The sequence below is a fragment of the Phalangium opilio genome, unplaced genomic scaffold, assembly GCF_054372755.1.
Source record: "Phalangium opilio isolate 3A_F unplaced genomic scaffold, DU_Popi_V2 ptg000032l_1, whole genome shotgun sequence".
Taxonomy (NCBI): domain Eukaryota; kingdom Metazoa; phylum Arthropoda; class Arachnida; order Opiliones; family Phalangiidae; genus Phalangium; species Phalangium opilio.
In genome coordinates, this window is record NW_028324159.1 from 7986141 (window position 1) to 8004159 (window position 18019).

Here is an 18019-nt window from a genome sequence, read left to right on the forward strand (position 1 = left end):
CTAGGTTATTCTATGGTAGATCCTAGGCGTTTTAAAATAGCTTCGTACATGCATTTAATAACTTGATCATTCAAAAGGTTGTAAAGAAATTTCATAAAACTAAATTTATCGTTCAGTTTCCATGCCTCGGTCTTTGTTAGAGTGAAGACACTACCCTCGTTTAAAACTATCTCCTCTCCATAACGGTTAATTTTATTTTCAAGTTTAAGTAACGATAATTACCCAGTCGCTGAATAGATCTCCGTCCACTCCTCCATAAATTCCTTCAAAACGTCTTCCGAGACGGTAACAATGGTTCTATCCTTTTCAGTCAAAAGTAGCCTTGGCTCTTAACCAATCACCCCGAAAACGGCATAACATTCATCCCCATAGTCTAACGAGTGCATTTGCGCGGTTTTCTTGAGAGTTCGGGTTGATATTTAGCCTGAGGGTATATTGACTGATTCTTATCTTTTTTATTGTCGTTTCTTGGCTACATACCAGGTGATTTAGGACCTTAAAAGGGGGCGTGGCTAAAGCGTAATGAATGGAATTTTTCCCCATCGGCTTTTTATTTATAGGTAGTTAACCTGGTGGTGGTTTTCTTGATGGCGTCAGCACAAATTTTTGATGACGTCACGTGGCTGATACCTGTAGGGGTAGGCTTATGGTATGGTAGATCCTAAAAAGATAGGCTTATTCTATGGTAGATCGTGAAAGATATGCTTATGCTTGGCTTATTCTACGGTAGATCATTAAAGATATGCTTATGCTAGGTTATACTATAGTAGATCCTAGTAGGTTTATACAATATTAGAGCTTGAAACATGGACTTTTGCTAGGTTTATTCTTGGTAAATGCTAAAAAATATAGCCTTATGCTAGGTTATTCTATGGTAGATCCTGGTAGGTTTATACTATACTAGTTCTTGAACCATAGGCTTTTGCTAAGTTATTCTGTGATAGATCCTGAAACACTGGCGTATGTTAGGTTATTCTAGTTGTATAGGCTGAAGAATCAGAGTTTGTATTAGGTTTAGAACATTTAATGAGCACGAAAACCTGATTTTTCATAGAAATATTACTACCGTTTTTTCATACGAATACTACTAAAATACACATGAATATTGAATAAAATACTGTCATTTATATAATACTACCTTAAAAAACACCAATTTTACCCTGCACAAGTGGCTTATTAGAAACTAATACTGAATTTCATACGAATAATACTAAATTACACGTGATTTATATAAAATGCATGCAAAAGTTATAGCTGATTACTACTAAAATACACATGAATATTGAATAAAATACTGGCATTTATATAATACTACTTTAAAAAAACACCAATTTTACCATGCACAAGTGCCTTATTATATACTAATGCTGAACTTAAAAAAAACAATACTAAATTACAAGTGATTTATATAAAATACATGCAAAGGTTATAGCTGACTGCTACTACTAAAATACACATGAATATTGATTAAAATACTGGCATTTATATAATACTACCTAAAATAACACCAATTTTACCCTGCACAAGTGGCTTATTAGAAACTAATACTGAATTTCATACGAATAATAATACTAAACTACAAGGGATTTATATAAAATACATGCAAAAGTTATAGTTGAATACTGGCTAAAATACACATGAACTACCTAAAAACACCAACTTTACCATGCACAAGTGGCTTATTATAAACTTATACTGAATTTAATACGAATAATACTAAAGTACACATGAATATCGACTAAAATACAAACATTGTTATGATGCAAAGTGAAACATACCCTTTTTTATGAAGCAAAAGTTGATTTGTATTAACTATGATGCTTCCACAATTCTATTTCATCTCGAAAGTCACTGCCGTACCTGATTTAAATCTCTGGTGAATCATCTGTCCATTTGTAACACGGGCACAAGTGCTTAATCCGGTATTTAAACTCACCGCACAGTGTACAAAAGTTTCGCTCGTCAAGACGATGTCTTCGCTCTTTATGGGTCGACATACGGATAAGGTTTTTAGATTGAACTAAAACACAACGTCTGAAGTGCGCACAGTCACGTGATGTGCAGAAATAATTTAACTGGCCGCAGTCAGGCACGTCATTTAAAGTCCCAGCACAATGAGGGCAGTGTAGATGACCCGTACGTGGCAAGGGGGCATACCCTAGTTTTTTGAGGTTATCATGAACATTTTCGGCCATACCGAAAGAGATGTGGTCAGATGAATGAAATATACCGGAATATTACTTATTATGCTAAAAAACTTACCGATCTTAACATTTCCGAGTAAAGTATGCAGGAATATGGCTAAACTGTCTCATATCTTTTCTATTTAGCACACATTTTAAGGGACATTTTTACCAAAACAAGAATTACATATTACGTAAGGTGCATCGGAAGAAACACTTGATTTCTTACTAGCCTTGTCACCAACCTTTCTCTCCAGAGTTCGGAAGTGAAATGACTCTCTATAGTTTACAAAATCCCCTTTTGGCCACCCAGCCGCCGTATTCTGCAGGCTTAGCCTTCCGCGCCCACTTGGATTCTCGTCGCTCATTGGCCCGTAAAGGAACTGGATTCTGGCTTCTTATTGGCGGCTTAGGTTTCGACTTTCAAGACGACATTGAATGGCGGATGTCCACCAAATTTGAAATACGGTTTTTCGATGGGTAGATCGTTCAGCGTCATAAACCGGTTAACTCACCGGTGCTTTTGCTTTAGTTTCTGACGCTGAACGTAGCAGACTACACTTCATCATTGTTAATGGTGACTTGGGGAGTAGTACGGTTAATATTTGCGAAGTAAGGATGCCTATTTGAAGGAGGGCGATTTACTTATCGTCGCATTGGACGGGTATGTTTTTATTTAATTTATTGCAAATTATTTGTACCAATATTGTTAACTAAAAGTAAACGTAAATTTCTAGTGTAAAGCGTTTCAGCTCGTTATTGAAAATTACTTCAACCAAGGCTTAGGTGTAATGTAAGATTTATGTGACTTAAATTATCGTTCTGCGTTGTTAGTAGATAACATGAGCATCGAATGAGCCAACTGTCCATAATTAAAGCCATTCAATTCTCATAATAATTATATAATTAATATAATATATAATATTAATTATAATATATAATAACATCCTACTGATATGCTGAAGTGGGTTCACTCAAGGGTAATGAGACAAAAACGTCATTCAGTATAAACTTTCAAAGTGTCACAGCCCTATAGGGTACCATTGACTGTACGTGTGATATAATCAAAGAAAGTAATTATGATAGATGGGTTTAAAAGTAAATGTTGCAGTACGTTCAACTGGTAAATATGGTTACTGAAGTGTCTAACAATATAAATTTGAATGAGTTTTTGTTGTGCTAAAGATTTGGGATAAAACAGTGGTTTAATTGACAGTGTCACACGAATGGGCTACTACTACAGTCAATATTGATGACGTCCACGGTTTAATCTATAATACAAACTTGAAATTGTTATAATTAACATCAAATACCATGTATTTACCACTTTATTTAGAAAATATTACAAAAATTTAATAATGTTTTAAGGCTTCACAAAAGTTTGATCTTAATATACAGGATTTGCACATCTGGAGGAATCATACCATTTACACCAGGAGGACAAAAACCCGTCTCTTTTTGTCCTCCATGCAGCCCGGCCTTCTGGTGTAAGTTTCATTAATGCTCCATTTGTGTAAACTATCTATATACAGGATTTGCTGCTACTTGATGTCACGTCAAATGAAGTAACATCAGCCTGCTTGTGTAAAAGATAAGAGACAATGTTTGAAGGTACATTTGGATGTAAAATGTTAAAAATAAGCAATTATATGACAACGGCAAAAATTTGCTCTCTTGTCATGAGAGTAGCGACAACGTTTCTTCATAAACTGGTCAAAATAAAGCTATATGTTCTGAAATATCGTTCTGTATAAATTTATTATAATTTTAAATTAGATTTTTGGTAGAAAGTATGAATAAAACTGATTGAAGCCGACATATTACAAGAAACTTCCTGTTTCGACTTTTTCGTTTGCCTAATTGACTATTTAGGCAGATCTTAGATTTAAGTGATAGTAGAGTGTAAGTTTGCCTAATATAGAAGTGTGTCGTCTTTATATGTGAAACTGGAGAAGCTACAACGTCAGTTAAATCGTTAGTTGAAAAGCCAAAATAAGTTGATCGCAATCAACAAGATAAGTTTCATTCAAGGTTATACCATAGAGTGTGCGACACTATCGAAACAGGGTGAAGTCTTAATGGTGTCCTTTCGTTCGAGCATTTATATGTCGAATGTCATTCATGTAATTGGTAATCTTCACGATATGTATGACATTATTGGTACAAGTACTTGTATTGATATTCGATCGAGGTATACTCGATACCAACAATTAGTACTCATCCAGGACTAACAGAAATTAGAAATGCCGATTAAACCCGGGAATTATAACCGAAAATCTATTGTTTTAGGCTTCTTCAACCTACAGCAGCGTTTTTACGCTAGTTTTTCTCAGCTTATTACTTGGTGACATGATACATTCTACCCGTGAACTGGAATGGTATATCAGAACAGTTACGTCTTCAATTTCTGTGCATTGGAATCTCTCTTTCATAAAGACAAATAGGCTCTCCAAAGCCTAGCCAGTGTATTGCGCACAATATATCTTAGATAGTCTTGCATGGTTCAGCTACACACGCCCCTTTCAATGATAAAACACCTCTGCTACAGGGTTTTTGACGACCAGATTTAACCCCTGTTACAATGCTATATTTTAGTAAAGATTGTGAAGTTATATTATTAAAATGTAAAATTATACTTCGTCTACCATAAAGTACACTATCGTTACACATTAAATACTTGAATAAACTTCCATTCCAGAGTCATGTTACCGAGATACAGTACACTAACCCTAAACATGTGGGAATTGGGGAAAATAGTCTGCTATTTGAAGGTTCACTAAATAGATGGCGTAAAGAACCTAAACATAGAGGTTAAAGGTTATTGCACTGACCTTTGACGATAACCGACACAAAATGCTGACATTACACCGTACGTTCAGTGTCAATTGAAAAGCGAACTGAACTGAACCACTTTTTTCCTTGCTTGCATGAACATCCAATCTCAGCCCAGAATCCAATTTCGCCTCGAAACCTAAGCCGCCAATCAAAAGCCAGAATCCAGTTCTCTATGGACCAATGAGCGAAGAAAATCCAAGTGGGCGCGGAAGGCTAAGCCTGCAGAATACGGCGGCTGGTGTGTGTTTTATGACATAAAGTGGGTAGGAGGGGGGTCGAACATGGTTCATAACAAAAGAATTTATCCCAATCTTTTTTTTACTCATAGGTAAACACGTTCAGACGTGTCGTAATGGCTTTTGGGGGCGTGGTCGAACCAGTTGTATTGTTATCAATGGAATTTATCTTGTCCTTTCTTAAATTGGACCACCCACCAGGTTTTATGACATTACAAGGGGGGGGGGGCGTGGGTAAACCTTTATCCCCATCTCTTTTTTTTTATTTATAAGTAAACACGTTCAGACGTATCTTAAGGGCTTTGGGGTGGTGGTCGTACCATTTGTATTGCTATGAATGGAATTTGTATTTAGAGTGATTTATTGCTTTGTTAATTGGTGGCCCATCCTACCAGGAGCAGATGACAAAGGAGTCTCGGACGCTAGCTTCCACAATATAGAGGGCAATGGCACCCGCGTACGTCACAGCTGTTGCGGTATCGTTTGCCATAGAGGCGCTATCAGACATTATAGCAGACGATGCTTTTTGTGGATTATTTCTGGCACCAAAGTCTGCTGGGAATGTTTTTGTAATAACGGAGTAACGGTGGCTACTGAGGTTCGTCTTATCCGATCGCGACATAAATATACACAATATAATTACTTTATTCAAACAGCTGTAACCGTTGGTATTAAGATAAAAGATAAGACTACATTTTGTGACTTTAAACCTACTAAATAGTCAAATTAAGTCCAAACTAGCAGAGAAACCCAGGTTAGGCTTAATTAACAATTTGTGCCCACTGGAATGATTGGGGTCGGGTTTTCAAAAGATAAAAGCAAGGTTTTAAAAGATGCCGAAACACAACGTTATATATGTGTTTAGGGCCAAAATATTCCGTATTTCTTTTGAATTAATTTACTGCTACAAGAGTTTGGAAACGAAATCACTGTCTCTTACTTTTTGGGCTTTAAAAGATCGTGAGTGATTTCTTTTCCCAACCTCTTGTGGCTATCATTTAAGTCAAGAAGAAATTTAGAAAAAAATAACTGAAACACATTTTAGTTTTTTAATAATGTACATACGTTACTCGCTGGGCTTTTCATTATCAATTTTAGTCTAAAAAAAATGATTAAAAAGCCGTTGAAATCCATTTTTTAACTCTAATACTCGTTAAGCCTAGGCTAATTATAAGCAGACGATACGTAATTTTAAAGAGAGGCTCCAGACGCGATTTCCCAGATCTCCTTTCGAGACTTTGAAGCCACGCTATTGGTTGGAAAATAAAGCTCAAATTTCCTACGAGAGGTGGCACTGTCGTAATGATTTTCGTTAATAACCGTGACGTTCGCGGATCCCATTGCCCTCTACATTATGGAAGCTAGCGTCCGAGACTCCTTTGTCATCTGCTCCTGATCCTACCACCAAACATTTAATTGATTCCAGGTGGTTGCCCCGAGGGCATTATCCGGACAAGTCTCAACAAGTTATGTTTTTGTAGCGTTAGCAGAGATACAACATATCACTAGACCGAAGCATTAACCTAATACGTACTATATTTATCAAAATTATCGACCTCGTAATCAAAAATTTGTGGAAAACGTAAAACGGTATTGAAAGAAGCATCATTCACAACGCATTTCGTGTTAGAAGTAAAAAACAATCGAAACGTTTTTGATCATTTGGGTTACAATTGACCGACACGAAAACGATAATTTGAAATTCCTAAAACCCCATAGGAATACATGGGAAAATAAATACACCACCGAAACGAAATCAGTCGTTTAGCATACATTCTACCAACACGAAACAGGTCATTTGAAAACATTTCAAATTGTTAAAAACGTTGAGTTAAATTTTAGCTAAATTTATCAAAATTACCCTATGTTTCACCAAAAAAACTTTTAATTTAGCACCGATTAAGAATTTAGGATACATTCCTTAACGGTATATACTCCAACCAAGGGGGGTGGGAGGGGGAAGGAGATCAACAAAGATCTTAAGGGCATAGTAAAATGATTGTAATGGTCTGTAGCAGAGACAAAGCAAAATATTATTTGGAAATTAGTCAAATTTATCTCAAATGATCTGCATTATGAAAAAATATACAACTATAAAATATTGAACAACCTAAAGATAGTACTATTTTTTAAGGTAATACCTCTAAGAAAGCCTGCATCCTGAAACCAAAGACTCTTCCCCCAATTATGAGTTTTTAACGTGCAGAGCTAGAAGATAAGCTTTTTTAACTAGGCCCTAAATATTCATCTTTTAGTATTCATAGAAAATATAGACAATGTCAATTAACAATGGCCAATAGTCTAAATCATAGTAGTTCTGTCTGATTGAGACATAGTACCGTACTAGTTGTATTATATAATTTCGTCCAGTAAGGTAACTGTTTAACCACTTTTGTAGTGTTCCTCCTAGTCCGTAGCGTTCCATTTTCTTCAATAGAATTCCATGATTCATTCTGTCAAACGCCTTAGACAAGTCCATGAATATTGCGTCCACTTGTTTTTGTTTTTCTATTCGAGGAGCGACGTAATTAAGGAAACTAACTAAATTTGTTGTTGTTGAGTGCTTGTTGCAAAAACCGTGCTGTGCTACCGCCAGGACTGGTGAGAACCAAGCACTAATATACTTATACATGACCATTTCAAATACTTTTGAAAATACAGAGATAAGGGAAATCGGTCTATAGTTCTTAACATCACTTCTTTGACCTTTTTTGTGAATCGGAATTATTATAGATGTTTTAGATGTTTTCCATGTTTCTAGGAACTGTCCACTCGATATGGATATGTTAAAGATGTAAGTAAGGGGCGGTGTGAAAACGTCTTTACACCCTTTTAATATGAAGGCGGGAATGTCGTCTGGCCCAGTTGATTTTTTTTGTTTTAATTTTTGTAAAGCTTCATACACATCTTTGCATGTAATGCCGAGTTTATGGAAAGGTTCACATCTGGTAGCATCGAAAGGTAGGAATAGTTCATCTGTAGGACAGGTACTATTTATATGTTCTGTCGTTTGAAAGTATGTGGAAAATTGCTTGGCAATTTCGAGGTTGGACGTTATTTTTTGGTTTCCCTCTTTACATAGGAATAGGCGTTCCTTATCCCTAGGTTTTAGCCGGTTGTTAACGTATGTCCAAAGCCTGTCGGGTTTTTCATTAAGTTCGGACCCTATCGATGAACTCCAGATTTCTCTATCAATTTTGATTAGCCTTTGTGCTTCCTTTCTATTGTCTTTGTACTTCTGCAAGTCAGCATGTCTGTGGGTACGTTTGTGTTTCTTGTGAAAGTAATGCTTTCTATCTAGGCTCTTTCTTAAATCTTTCGAGAACCATGTGGGATATTTAGCTATTCTATCGCCAGAATTCGGCACGTACATTTTTATTTTCGTCTGGACTTCTTTCTCTAGGAATCGTGCAGCTTGATTTACGTCTAGGTTTTGTAGGACATTTGACCAATTGTTATGGTTTAGGGAACTATACAAAGATTTTTAGTCGCCCTTCCGAAAGTTTAGTTTGTTCGGATTCTTTGGGTTCAGAAACGCTTCATGCTCGGATTTGATCTTAATGTCAACAGCGAGTGGAGGGTGGAATTTATCTATTGGAAGGACATTGACATTGTCTGTTTTTATATCGACACTTCAATGTTGGTGAGCACCAGATCTAATATATTTCCGGAGCAATTAGGGATTTCGTTTAACTGTGGAAGGCTTAACGCACATGCAAAGTCAAGAACTGCCCTTGCTTTTGGTTTTACCATATTATTACAATCACTTGTGGTTAATTGAGTCCAGTCAACTTTAGGTAAGTTAAAGTCATCGACAATAATTATCCTTCCCTCATAAGTTTGTAGCCTTTCTTCAAGTGCATGAAAGTATGTTTTAAAGGTGTCAGCTGACAAGTTCGGTGCAAAATAGTGATTCCCCACTAATACATTACATTTCTGTCCAAAAGTTAGTTCAACCCAGACACATTCGTTCCACAGTTCCAAGTCTGGTCTTCTGACCATTTTTAACGAGTTGTTCGCAATAATAATAGCTCCTCCACCTCTAGTCGTAAAATTCAAATTTTGTGATCTATCCGCTCTAAACGCCACCATATTGCATGATAAGAAATCAGCTGTGAAATGCGTTTCGTTTAGGTATGTTTCCGTTAGGCATACAAGATCTAGGCCACTTTCAGTAAGATACGTTTCAAGTTTAACAAGTTTAGTACGTAGTCCTCTAACGTTTTGGTATTTTAACTTCAACACTATTGGTGTTGGTGATGATTTCGGTATACGTTTACGAGCCATGATAAAGTGGTCAAAATTCTACATATAAGACCAATTGCTGTATGAGAGCTAGTCTTCGTCATTCTATGGCTCTTCCAATATTAATGTAGAAATTTCATTATCGCTCTTTTGGGCTTTTTCGACTTCTGGAATTTGTTGATAGTTATCTTCAATGTACGTGTGGTCTATGACCCCGTCCCTTTGTTGGTCGTATTTGAGACTCTGTCTGAGCCATCCGCGATATGCTGCGATTATGGACCTTTCTGGCCATATTTCTGGGTCGTTTAAGATATCGAATTCGGCGTTACTGGCAGCGACATGGATGGATGAGTATGTTGGGAATCTCAACAACAACAAAAATGCGAAGCTCCTCTCAGAAACATAATAATTTCTTTTCTCTGTATATGAAATGAAAATATGGATAATATTGCGCTCTTTCTTTAATGGTATGAATCCTTGCCTGTCTATTAATATTTAACGTAGGAGTAATACGTTTTTAGCGAAGTCTAGAGAGGATAAACATAAGCGAGATTGTTTCGGAAAAAAAAATACTGCTTCCACAAATGGGGGTATACTCCTTGTTACTGTTGTATAGAGTAATCATGATAAAAGCTTAAAAAATTACAAGAGGACAGACCTTTTTTATCCTCTTGTTTTATTTTTAATAAGAATATAAAATATTATTTTGTATCAAAAAATATTTTTTGGTGCTAAGATTGCTTTAAAAAAATCCAAACTGTTAGGCATTGGTAAAAAAAAACAAATAATATTTTTAAAATCAAATGAGATAACGCCCACCTAGTTGAAAATTGCCCTTTTTTATCCGCGGGAGCCATTTTTAATGAGAATTTCGATGCTAGTAAGTTGTCAATTAAACTACCGGTATATTATTGTTGTTGGGAATTGGATATTAAGTCAAATTAAGTGGTTGTAAAGAGCCAGCAGGTTTTTGCCGCTTCTTTTTGTGAGTATTTGATTTTTGTATGTAAAATGGAGGAAGATAATGTTGAGAGTAAGGATGAAATGCGGAAGCGCAAAGCGCGGGAAAGGATGAGGGCAAAAAGGTCGACGTTTTCATTGGATACTTAAGTTTATATAACTTTTCGACACGGAGAGGTAATATTTTGGTTTTCCCAACTTGTCTAACCTTATTAAGGTTAGCCAAAATATGAAAATAACCAAAAGGCAATTCCTTAGTTTTATCGCTCAAATATTGGACCCGCTAGGCCTACTCTCCCCGTATAAAATTAGAGCAAAGATGCTGTTACAAATGCTATGGGAATTGAAGCAAAATTGGGACGTGGAGCTTCCCAAGGAAACCAAAGTGGATTTTGAAACTTGGGTAAAAGAACTGCCGCTCATTGATGAAACCAAATTCGAAAGACACCTTTTCTTTAAAACCAATGAGGAGATCGCGGAGTTTGAATTACACTGCTTCTGTGACTCTAGCTTGAAAGCATACGCCACCTGAATTTACATTAGATAAGTTACGATAACAAAAAGGGTAGGTGTGTATTTAGTGGCTGACAAATCGCGCGTAGCCCCGCTTAAAAATGACCTAACCATGGGTGGCTTTTTGGGAGCAAGATTGACAAACAACGTAAAACAGGTTTTTCCAGACAAGCTAGCAAGAACGGTATACTGGACCGATTCTATAATAGCACCCGCGTGGCTGACGGGGAACACAAATCAATGTAAACCCTTCGTGTTCAGAAATTGACGGATAAAAGAAGTTGGTTCCACTGCCCCGGTAAGGACAACCCGGCTGACTGGCCAACTAGGGCAGTGCCCGCGGGAAATCTACCACAAAAAGAAAGTACATGGTTAGAAGGTCCCACTTGACTTAAGAATCTTGAATCTACCTGGCCCAATGAAGTTAAACCATCCGAGAGAGATTTCGATACCGTAGTTGGTGAAAGAAGGAAGTTAACCTTTGCCGTTATTATTACAAAAAGATTAGGATTGCAAAACTTAATTGATCTCTCAAAATTCTTCCATCTAAATAAAGTATTGCGTATAACGGCGTACCTGTTTAGATTCATATTCCTTAAGTCAGGTTTAGATATAACTGGCTTAAACACGAAGGTAGGACCAATTAGAGCAGAAGAAATGCAACAGATGGAAACGCTATGGATCAGATCTATACTCGAAGATTATGGAGTAGAGATTAGAAAACTAATGAAAGGCGAAACCATCCATCCCCATTCCAAAATAGCCACCCTAAGTCCAAAATTGAATGATGATGACATCTTGCGCGTGGGGGGTCGATTAGTAGAATCGTCATTATCATACGTAGAAAAACATCCTATACTCATATCCAAGAGTAAAAAATTTGCCAAATTACTGATTATAAGAAGCCACACACAAATACACCACGGAGAGTACACCACGGTCACACAGTTGAGAGAGCGATATTGGGTAACCGCTGGAAGGAAAATCGCGAGAAGCGTCATTAAAAGTTGCATCATTTGTAAAAGGCTAGACGTTAAGGCTGCTGACACACCTACTGCATCCTTGCCCAAGGAACTATGCCGACCATTTTCTATCATAGGCATAAACTTTGCGGGACCATTAATAGCAAAGGGCGAGACTGGAATCAGAAGATTTATATATGTTTAACCACGTGCGCTTTAACGCGAGCTATTCATTTAGAACTTGTCCCTTCACTGAGTACGGATGAGTTTCTGTTAGCCTTTAAAAGGCTTATATCCAGAAGAGGTGTTCCCCAAATTGTGTATACCGACAACGCGAAAACCTTTACGAAGACCAACACGGACCTGAGGGTCATTTGGCAAGCCCTTGATAAAACCAAATTTGGTGAATTCTTTGTTAAACAAGGAATTAAATGGAAATTCATTGTAGAAAGAGCAGTATGGTATGGGGGGTGGTGGGAGCGCCACGTTCGATCCACAAAGAACTGCCTTAAAAATGCCTAGGTAGAGCATCCCTAAAATACACTGAATTGGAAACTATCTTGGTTGAGACCGAGGCGTTCATAAACAGTAGGCCGATGACATTCACTTACAATGACATAAATGAACCTATTCCCCTCACACCGGCTGAATTTCTCCTTGAACGCCGAATAATTTCTTTACCTCCATTAACCCTTAAAACAAAGAAGTGATTGTACCCGCGTCGCACCGAGAAATGGTAAAAAGATTAAGGTACTTTGAAACCCTCATCGAAAAACTATGGCAACGATGGCGTCACGAATATATTATGGAACATTGCTCTGTACACCACGTAAAAACAATGTAGAGCAAAAGGGAGTTTCAAGTCGGTGATGTGGTTTTAGTCTATGATGATAAAATACCGCGCATATGTGGCATCTCGGATTAATAACGAAAGTGATTATCGGTCGCGATAATAAAATAAGATCGTGTGAAATAACAACCAAAAACGGTAACCACATCCGACGCTCTGTGCAGCATTTGTACAGCCTTGAAATAAGTGACCACGCGTAATTTGTACCCTTAGCAATGAAAGTATTGCTAGGGGGAGTGTAAAATATTTTAATTAAATGTACGCGATTATATTTTTTATATATTATTAACCTTGTTATTTCCATTTTTTGTCCTTCTAAGAAAAAACTTGCTTCTAACCTAAAAAAATGTTTAAACCTTGAATTATGTATTTTTACTCTAAAATTTCTGTAACCATTAAAACCATACTGCACTTAGATTTTATTGCCCTAAATTGCAAGCTCGTTTAAGTTTCCCACTTAAAAGGTCCTTCCCCGAACCTCGGCCACCAGGTTGACAATCCCCTATAGCCTTATGGTTTTCAAAGCACCTAATATAAAGGAAAATGATATATGACCCTAGGAGGTAAAATGGAAATAGAATAAGCAAAAATTCTTAATTGAAAGAACCTGCACTCTCCTTCTAAAATGGAAGCGGGTGTCGGTTCTTTTGAATTAAAAGAAAATACCTTCTACCCTAAATGGAAAAAGATCAGATCGCCTCCAAAACTCATAGCGATAACATGGGTCCGACTCCCATCCAAGTCCTTAAACCTTTTGATACCAAATAAATAAATTTACCTTTTAAAACAACAAAGTTCATTATTTAACCAACAACACGTAGCTATCTACTATTTCAGTTCGGTACACAAGCTTATACCAGCTTTTCCTTCAAGACCAAATCGTAAAACAACAAATTAACCTTCGAAAAACTCTACATACACAGCTGATTTAATTTGTGCAGTATTCTGGATTTTTTAAGGTCATGCTCTAGATTATTCCAATATTTGATGCCAAACAAAAGATTATTTAAACTTACTATGAGATTGCCTTTTAACAATGCAAACTCCTTGACGAAACATACGGTATTAAAATAGGCTTAAAAGTTAATTTAATTGGTGAACCATTTGATCAGTGCTCACGCAAATCCGGCCCAAATTCCAATCTATTTTTGTCTAGCGGAAATTTCTCTGTGGTGTAACTAGTGTTTGGTATGATGATCAAGAAAAAGCTACTACAATTACTAAATCGTCTTGTGATTCTGAAGAGTCAAAAATTCATGGAAGCAGAAATAGATTTTTAACCCGGCTTGGAAAACTTAATACCTATTTCTAGAGTTTTGTGAAGAGGGTAAACTAATGTATTGTAAAGAATGTAGAAAGAAAGAAAAAGGAAATTACAAAAACAGCTCCAGTTTTTTCGTCCGGGGTACAAACAATTTCCAATTATCGACCATTCAAGTACATGAGATATCTGTTTTGCATAGAAGTTGTCTGGCTGGGGTTAAAGCCACTGAAATATCATCTCAGCCTCTATCTTCTGCTGTCATGAAGCTTAATGATATCCTCAAGGACAGACTTTTTAACACTGTTTTCTATGTAATAATAAGTCATTCATCTTTTAACAAATTTCCTGAGTTATGCCAACTCCAAAGAAAAAATGGAGTTAATATGGGTATCTCGTACACTAGTCATAGCAAAACTGTACCATTTTTTGCTAATTTCATATCAAAGGTTTATCAAAATGAACTTACTCAAGAAATAATAAACGCGAAAAGTTTATCGTTGATCATGGATGGCTCAACTGATAGAAGCTCCATTAGCCACGAAATAGTTTACGTTTCTCTTTTGAATAATTGTAAACAAAGTACAAAATATTTAGCAATAATAATACCTGAAGCTGAAAGTGCTATAGGACTGGTAAACCCCTTGAAAGCTCATTTTACGTCTCTTGGTATTACAAGTCTTGGTATTAAGCTACTTTGCATTGGCACTGATGGTGCAAGTGTTTACCATGGCAAACACAATGGTCTAATTAAAATTCTCAGGAAGCAGAAGCAAAACCAATTTATCATCGGCCTTCATTGCATGGCACATAAAACAGAGCTGGTATGTAAAGAAGCACTCAAGGATAATAAGAAAATTTCAGACTTTGCAGATGTTCTTCGAGACATATTTAAATTTTATCACAAGTCAAGCAAAGAACTTGAAGGCATCCAAGATATTGCGAATCAAATTGAAGAAACAGTCTTGAAATTTGGTTCTTTACCTAAAACCAGATGGCTGTCATTTCATTATAAATCTGTGAAAGCTGTGGAAAAAAATTGGAAGCCAATGGTTCTTCATTTAAAGGATATTGCTACTAAAGATAAAGATACTAAAACGCGGGCTAAGGCTAAATATTTAGTTGAAAAAGTTGCCAATTCATCTTTTATAGCCACCTTAGCTTTGATGTTTGACGTATAATATCAGCTTGGACTTCTCTCGCAAAAGCTGCAAAAACGAGACCTATTGATGTATGAAGCCAAAGATGAAGTTAAAAGTGCTGTATGCGAAATCAGAAATCTTAAAGTTGATGGTGGAGTTAAAGTGAAGTTCTTTACCAATGAGTTTCTTCAAATACCAAATGAATTTCGTGGCGTTCCCATAAAAATGGACTTAGACAATGCAGTCGTTTTCCTTCAAGAAAGCTCTGAGCTGTGTGAAAATGTTGCTTCTTTTTTGGAAACATTATATGCAACCACTGACACAATTCCTTGCGCTCACATTTTTGACACACGAATCTGACCTAATTGCCCTAGTAGTGATATTGATTGCAAAGATTTAGATGATTTCAGTAAAGCTGAAACTGAAAAAGTGGGAAATGTTTTTGAACCAATTCTAATGTAATGTGTCTAAAAACCGAGTTCAATTCTTTGAAACGAATGGTAGCTAGTCAATGGCCATTTAAAACTAGAAATAGCCCTAACGATGTATATTCCTTAACACTTGAAAAATATTCAACTCTTTACCTAGCTCTCTGCAAGGTTTTTGAAGTTTTACTGTTAGTTATACCTTTTTCAGCTGAGGCTGAACGAGGATTCAGTAAATGTAACATCTTAAAGAGCAAAAATCGCACTTTGCTTAATTCCGAAAATTTGGATAACTCTTTAAGAATATGTTTGGCAAAAACGTCCTTGGATGATTTTGATCCAAATCCGTCTATCAACTTGTGGCTTACTCATTATAAAAGAAGATACAACCAACGAAAACCCAAAACCAGTAACATAACATCTGAAAACTGTGACTGATTCTTCGGAATTTGACATATCAGTAGATATGATTCTGGATAATATTTAATGTTTAAATTCTTAATAATCAAAGCCTACCCTTACAAACATTTACGGCTGCATTTTGCTTTTAAGTAGATTTTTTAGAATCTGCAATATATTGCAAATATACTGGAATATTCTGGAATAATACTGGAATAAACCTGAAAAAACCTCAACTTCAGACAAAATTAAGATGCATTTCAGAACATTTAAGAGGTTTTGCAGAAAAAATATCTTCCGCTGGAAAACTCAGTACAACAGATATGCATACAAAATTTAGCTACTCTAGAGTCAAAAAATAGCTACCTTACAGCTAGAAAAGAGGGGGAAATAGTAATATCCCGTAAGAAATCAGGATGTTTGTAGGCTCATTACAGGTACCTTCCAGATATTTTGTATTCATGTTACAGTCAGAAAGAGGTAAGTTTGTAGAATCATTGCAGGTGCATTTCAGATACTTTGTAGGATAATTGCCGGAGCGTTTCAGATACTTTGTAGAATAATTGCAGGCGCGTTTCAGATACTTTGTAGGATAATTGCAGGAGCGTTTCAGATACTTTGTAGGATAATTGCAGGAGCGTTTCAGATACTTTGCAGGATCATTGCAGGCGTGTTTCAGATACTTTTCAGGGTCATCGAAGCCGCGTTTCAGATGCTTTGTAGGATAATTGCAGCTGCGTTTCAAATACTTGCAACGCTTTTTCTACTACCAAACGCCTATGGCTGCCAAGCTTTAGCATTCTACTACTACTAATTAAAGTTTAAGGTCTAGAGTATTAAAATGACCAAACTTCATATTTGCCATACTTATTTATTAAAACAGTTATATTGGTAATTATTAATTAAACTGAAGGTACATTAAGGCGTTCTATTAGCCGATACTATTAATTATCATGGCATTATATCTGCCCTTAAAATTAACAATCAAATAGTAGTTATCCCCGACAGTAACGATTCTAATTAATAATTCCCCAAAATAGTTGGTAATGATAAAAATATTGACTATCATGCAGCATGCATAATTCGACCGATGCCAGGTCTCCTAATTCTTTACTACGAGGTTTTTGCCTCTACTAATCATTTCTACGGTTATTCTACTAATTGATAATACGTTTAAATTGCGAAGTCACTAGATTGTACTCATCACTTAAGTCTTCAGGCGGCGAGCGGTGATAGTTGACGAAAGTCTATATTAGAGTCCAAGTTGTATAAATTGGCTTGCGTGGTGCAACGGTTTAGCTGGAACCATTCCGGTAGCTATGTTCTACTCTCTTGGAAAGTGGCGGCCAGCGCAAAGTGTTTTCAATTAAGTGGGTCCATAGGCTCGGTTCGGGTGGAAGGCATGTAAGGCATCCTCTGGTATCGCTCAGTCGACTTGAGTATTGTCCAGAGTCCCGTTCTCCATCAGGTGAAGTTAAAAGGTCGAGTTCGAATGATTCGAATAACAAGACTGCCGTTGCTCCCAGTATTGCTGACTTATAAAGGCGCGGGAGAGTTCAAGTGACGTGTCGTGATTCTTGGTTTGAAAACCAATCACCGACCGTCCATCGATGGTATTGGTAATTTCTCTCTCCGTTAGCTGGTTTGAATTTGGCGCGAACGAACGCGCACAGTGCCGTGGGGTATACCACTGGTTTTTAGGTTGACCCTACCTAGCGAACTATATCTATGGCATCGGTAATTGTGTAAAGGCATGCACACAAATATATAAATCTTTAGAAACTGGGCTCTATAGCCAGTTGTAAGTTTGTTACGGTTACGCCCAGAAGGGGCTTAACGTTTAGATTGAACTTCTTTACAAAGTAGACACTTGATTGTCAAGTGGTGCCCAGAAGGGGCTTAAGACTTCAAGGTATGGCTTTTTGTGAATGGAAATAAAATAGGATGATGAACTTTACACTACGCGCAAATACGTTTGGCAACTCTTTAAGATAGTAGTGGTAGTTTT

At 36.7% G+C, this 18019-nt stretch overlaps 1 protein-coding gene and 1 long non-coding RNA gene across 2 annotated transcripts; both read left to right on the top strand.

The window, feature by feature from the left end:
• Window positions 1–3417: 3417 nt before the first annotated feature.
• LOC149685842 (uncharacterized) lies at window positions 3418–4263 on the top strand. Its single transcript, XR_016384091.1, has 3 exons — window positions 3418–3499; window positions 3582–4157; window positions 4215–4263. It is a non-coding gene; the product is annotated as an uncharacterized LOC149685842 (long non-coding RNA).
• A 10168-nt stretch (window positions 4264–14431) lies between these two features.
• LOC149685843 (zinc finger protein 862-like) lies at window positions 14432–15226 on the top strand. Its single transcript, XM_089871064.1, has one exon. It carries the CDS (start codon window positions 14432–14434, stop codon window positions 15224–15226), a length of 795 nt encoding a protein of 264 aa, XP_089727190.1.
• Window positions 15227–18019: the final 2793 nt, after the last annotated feature.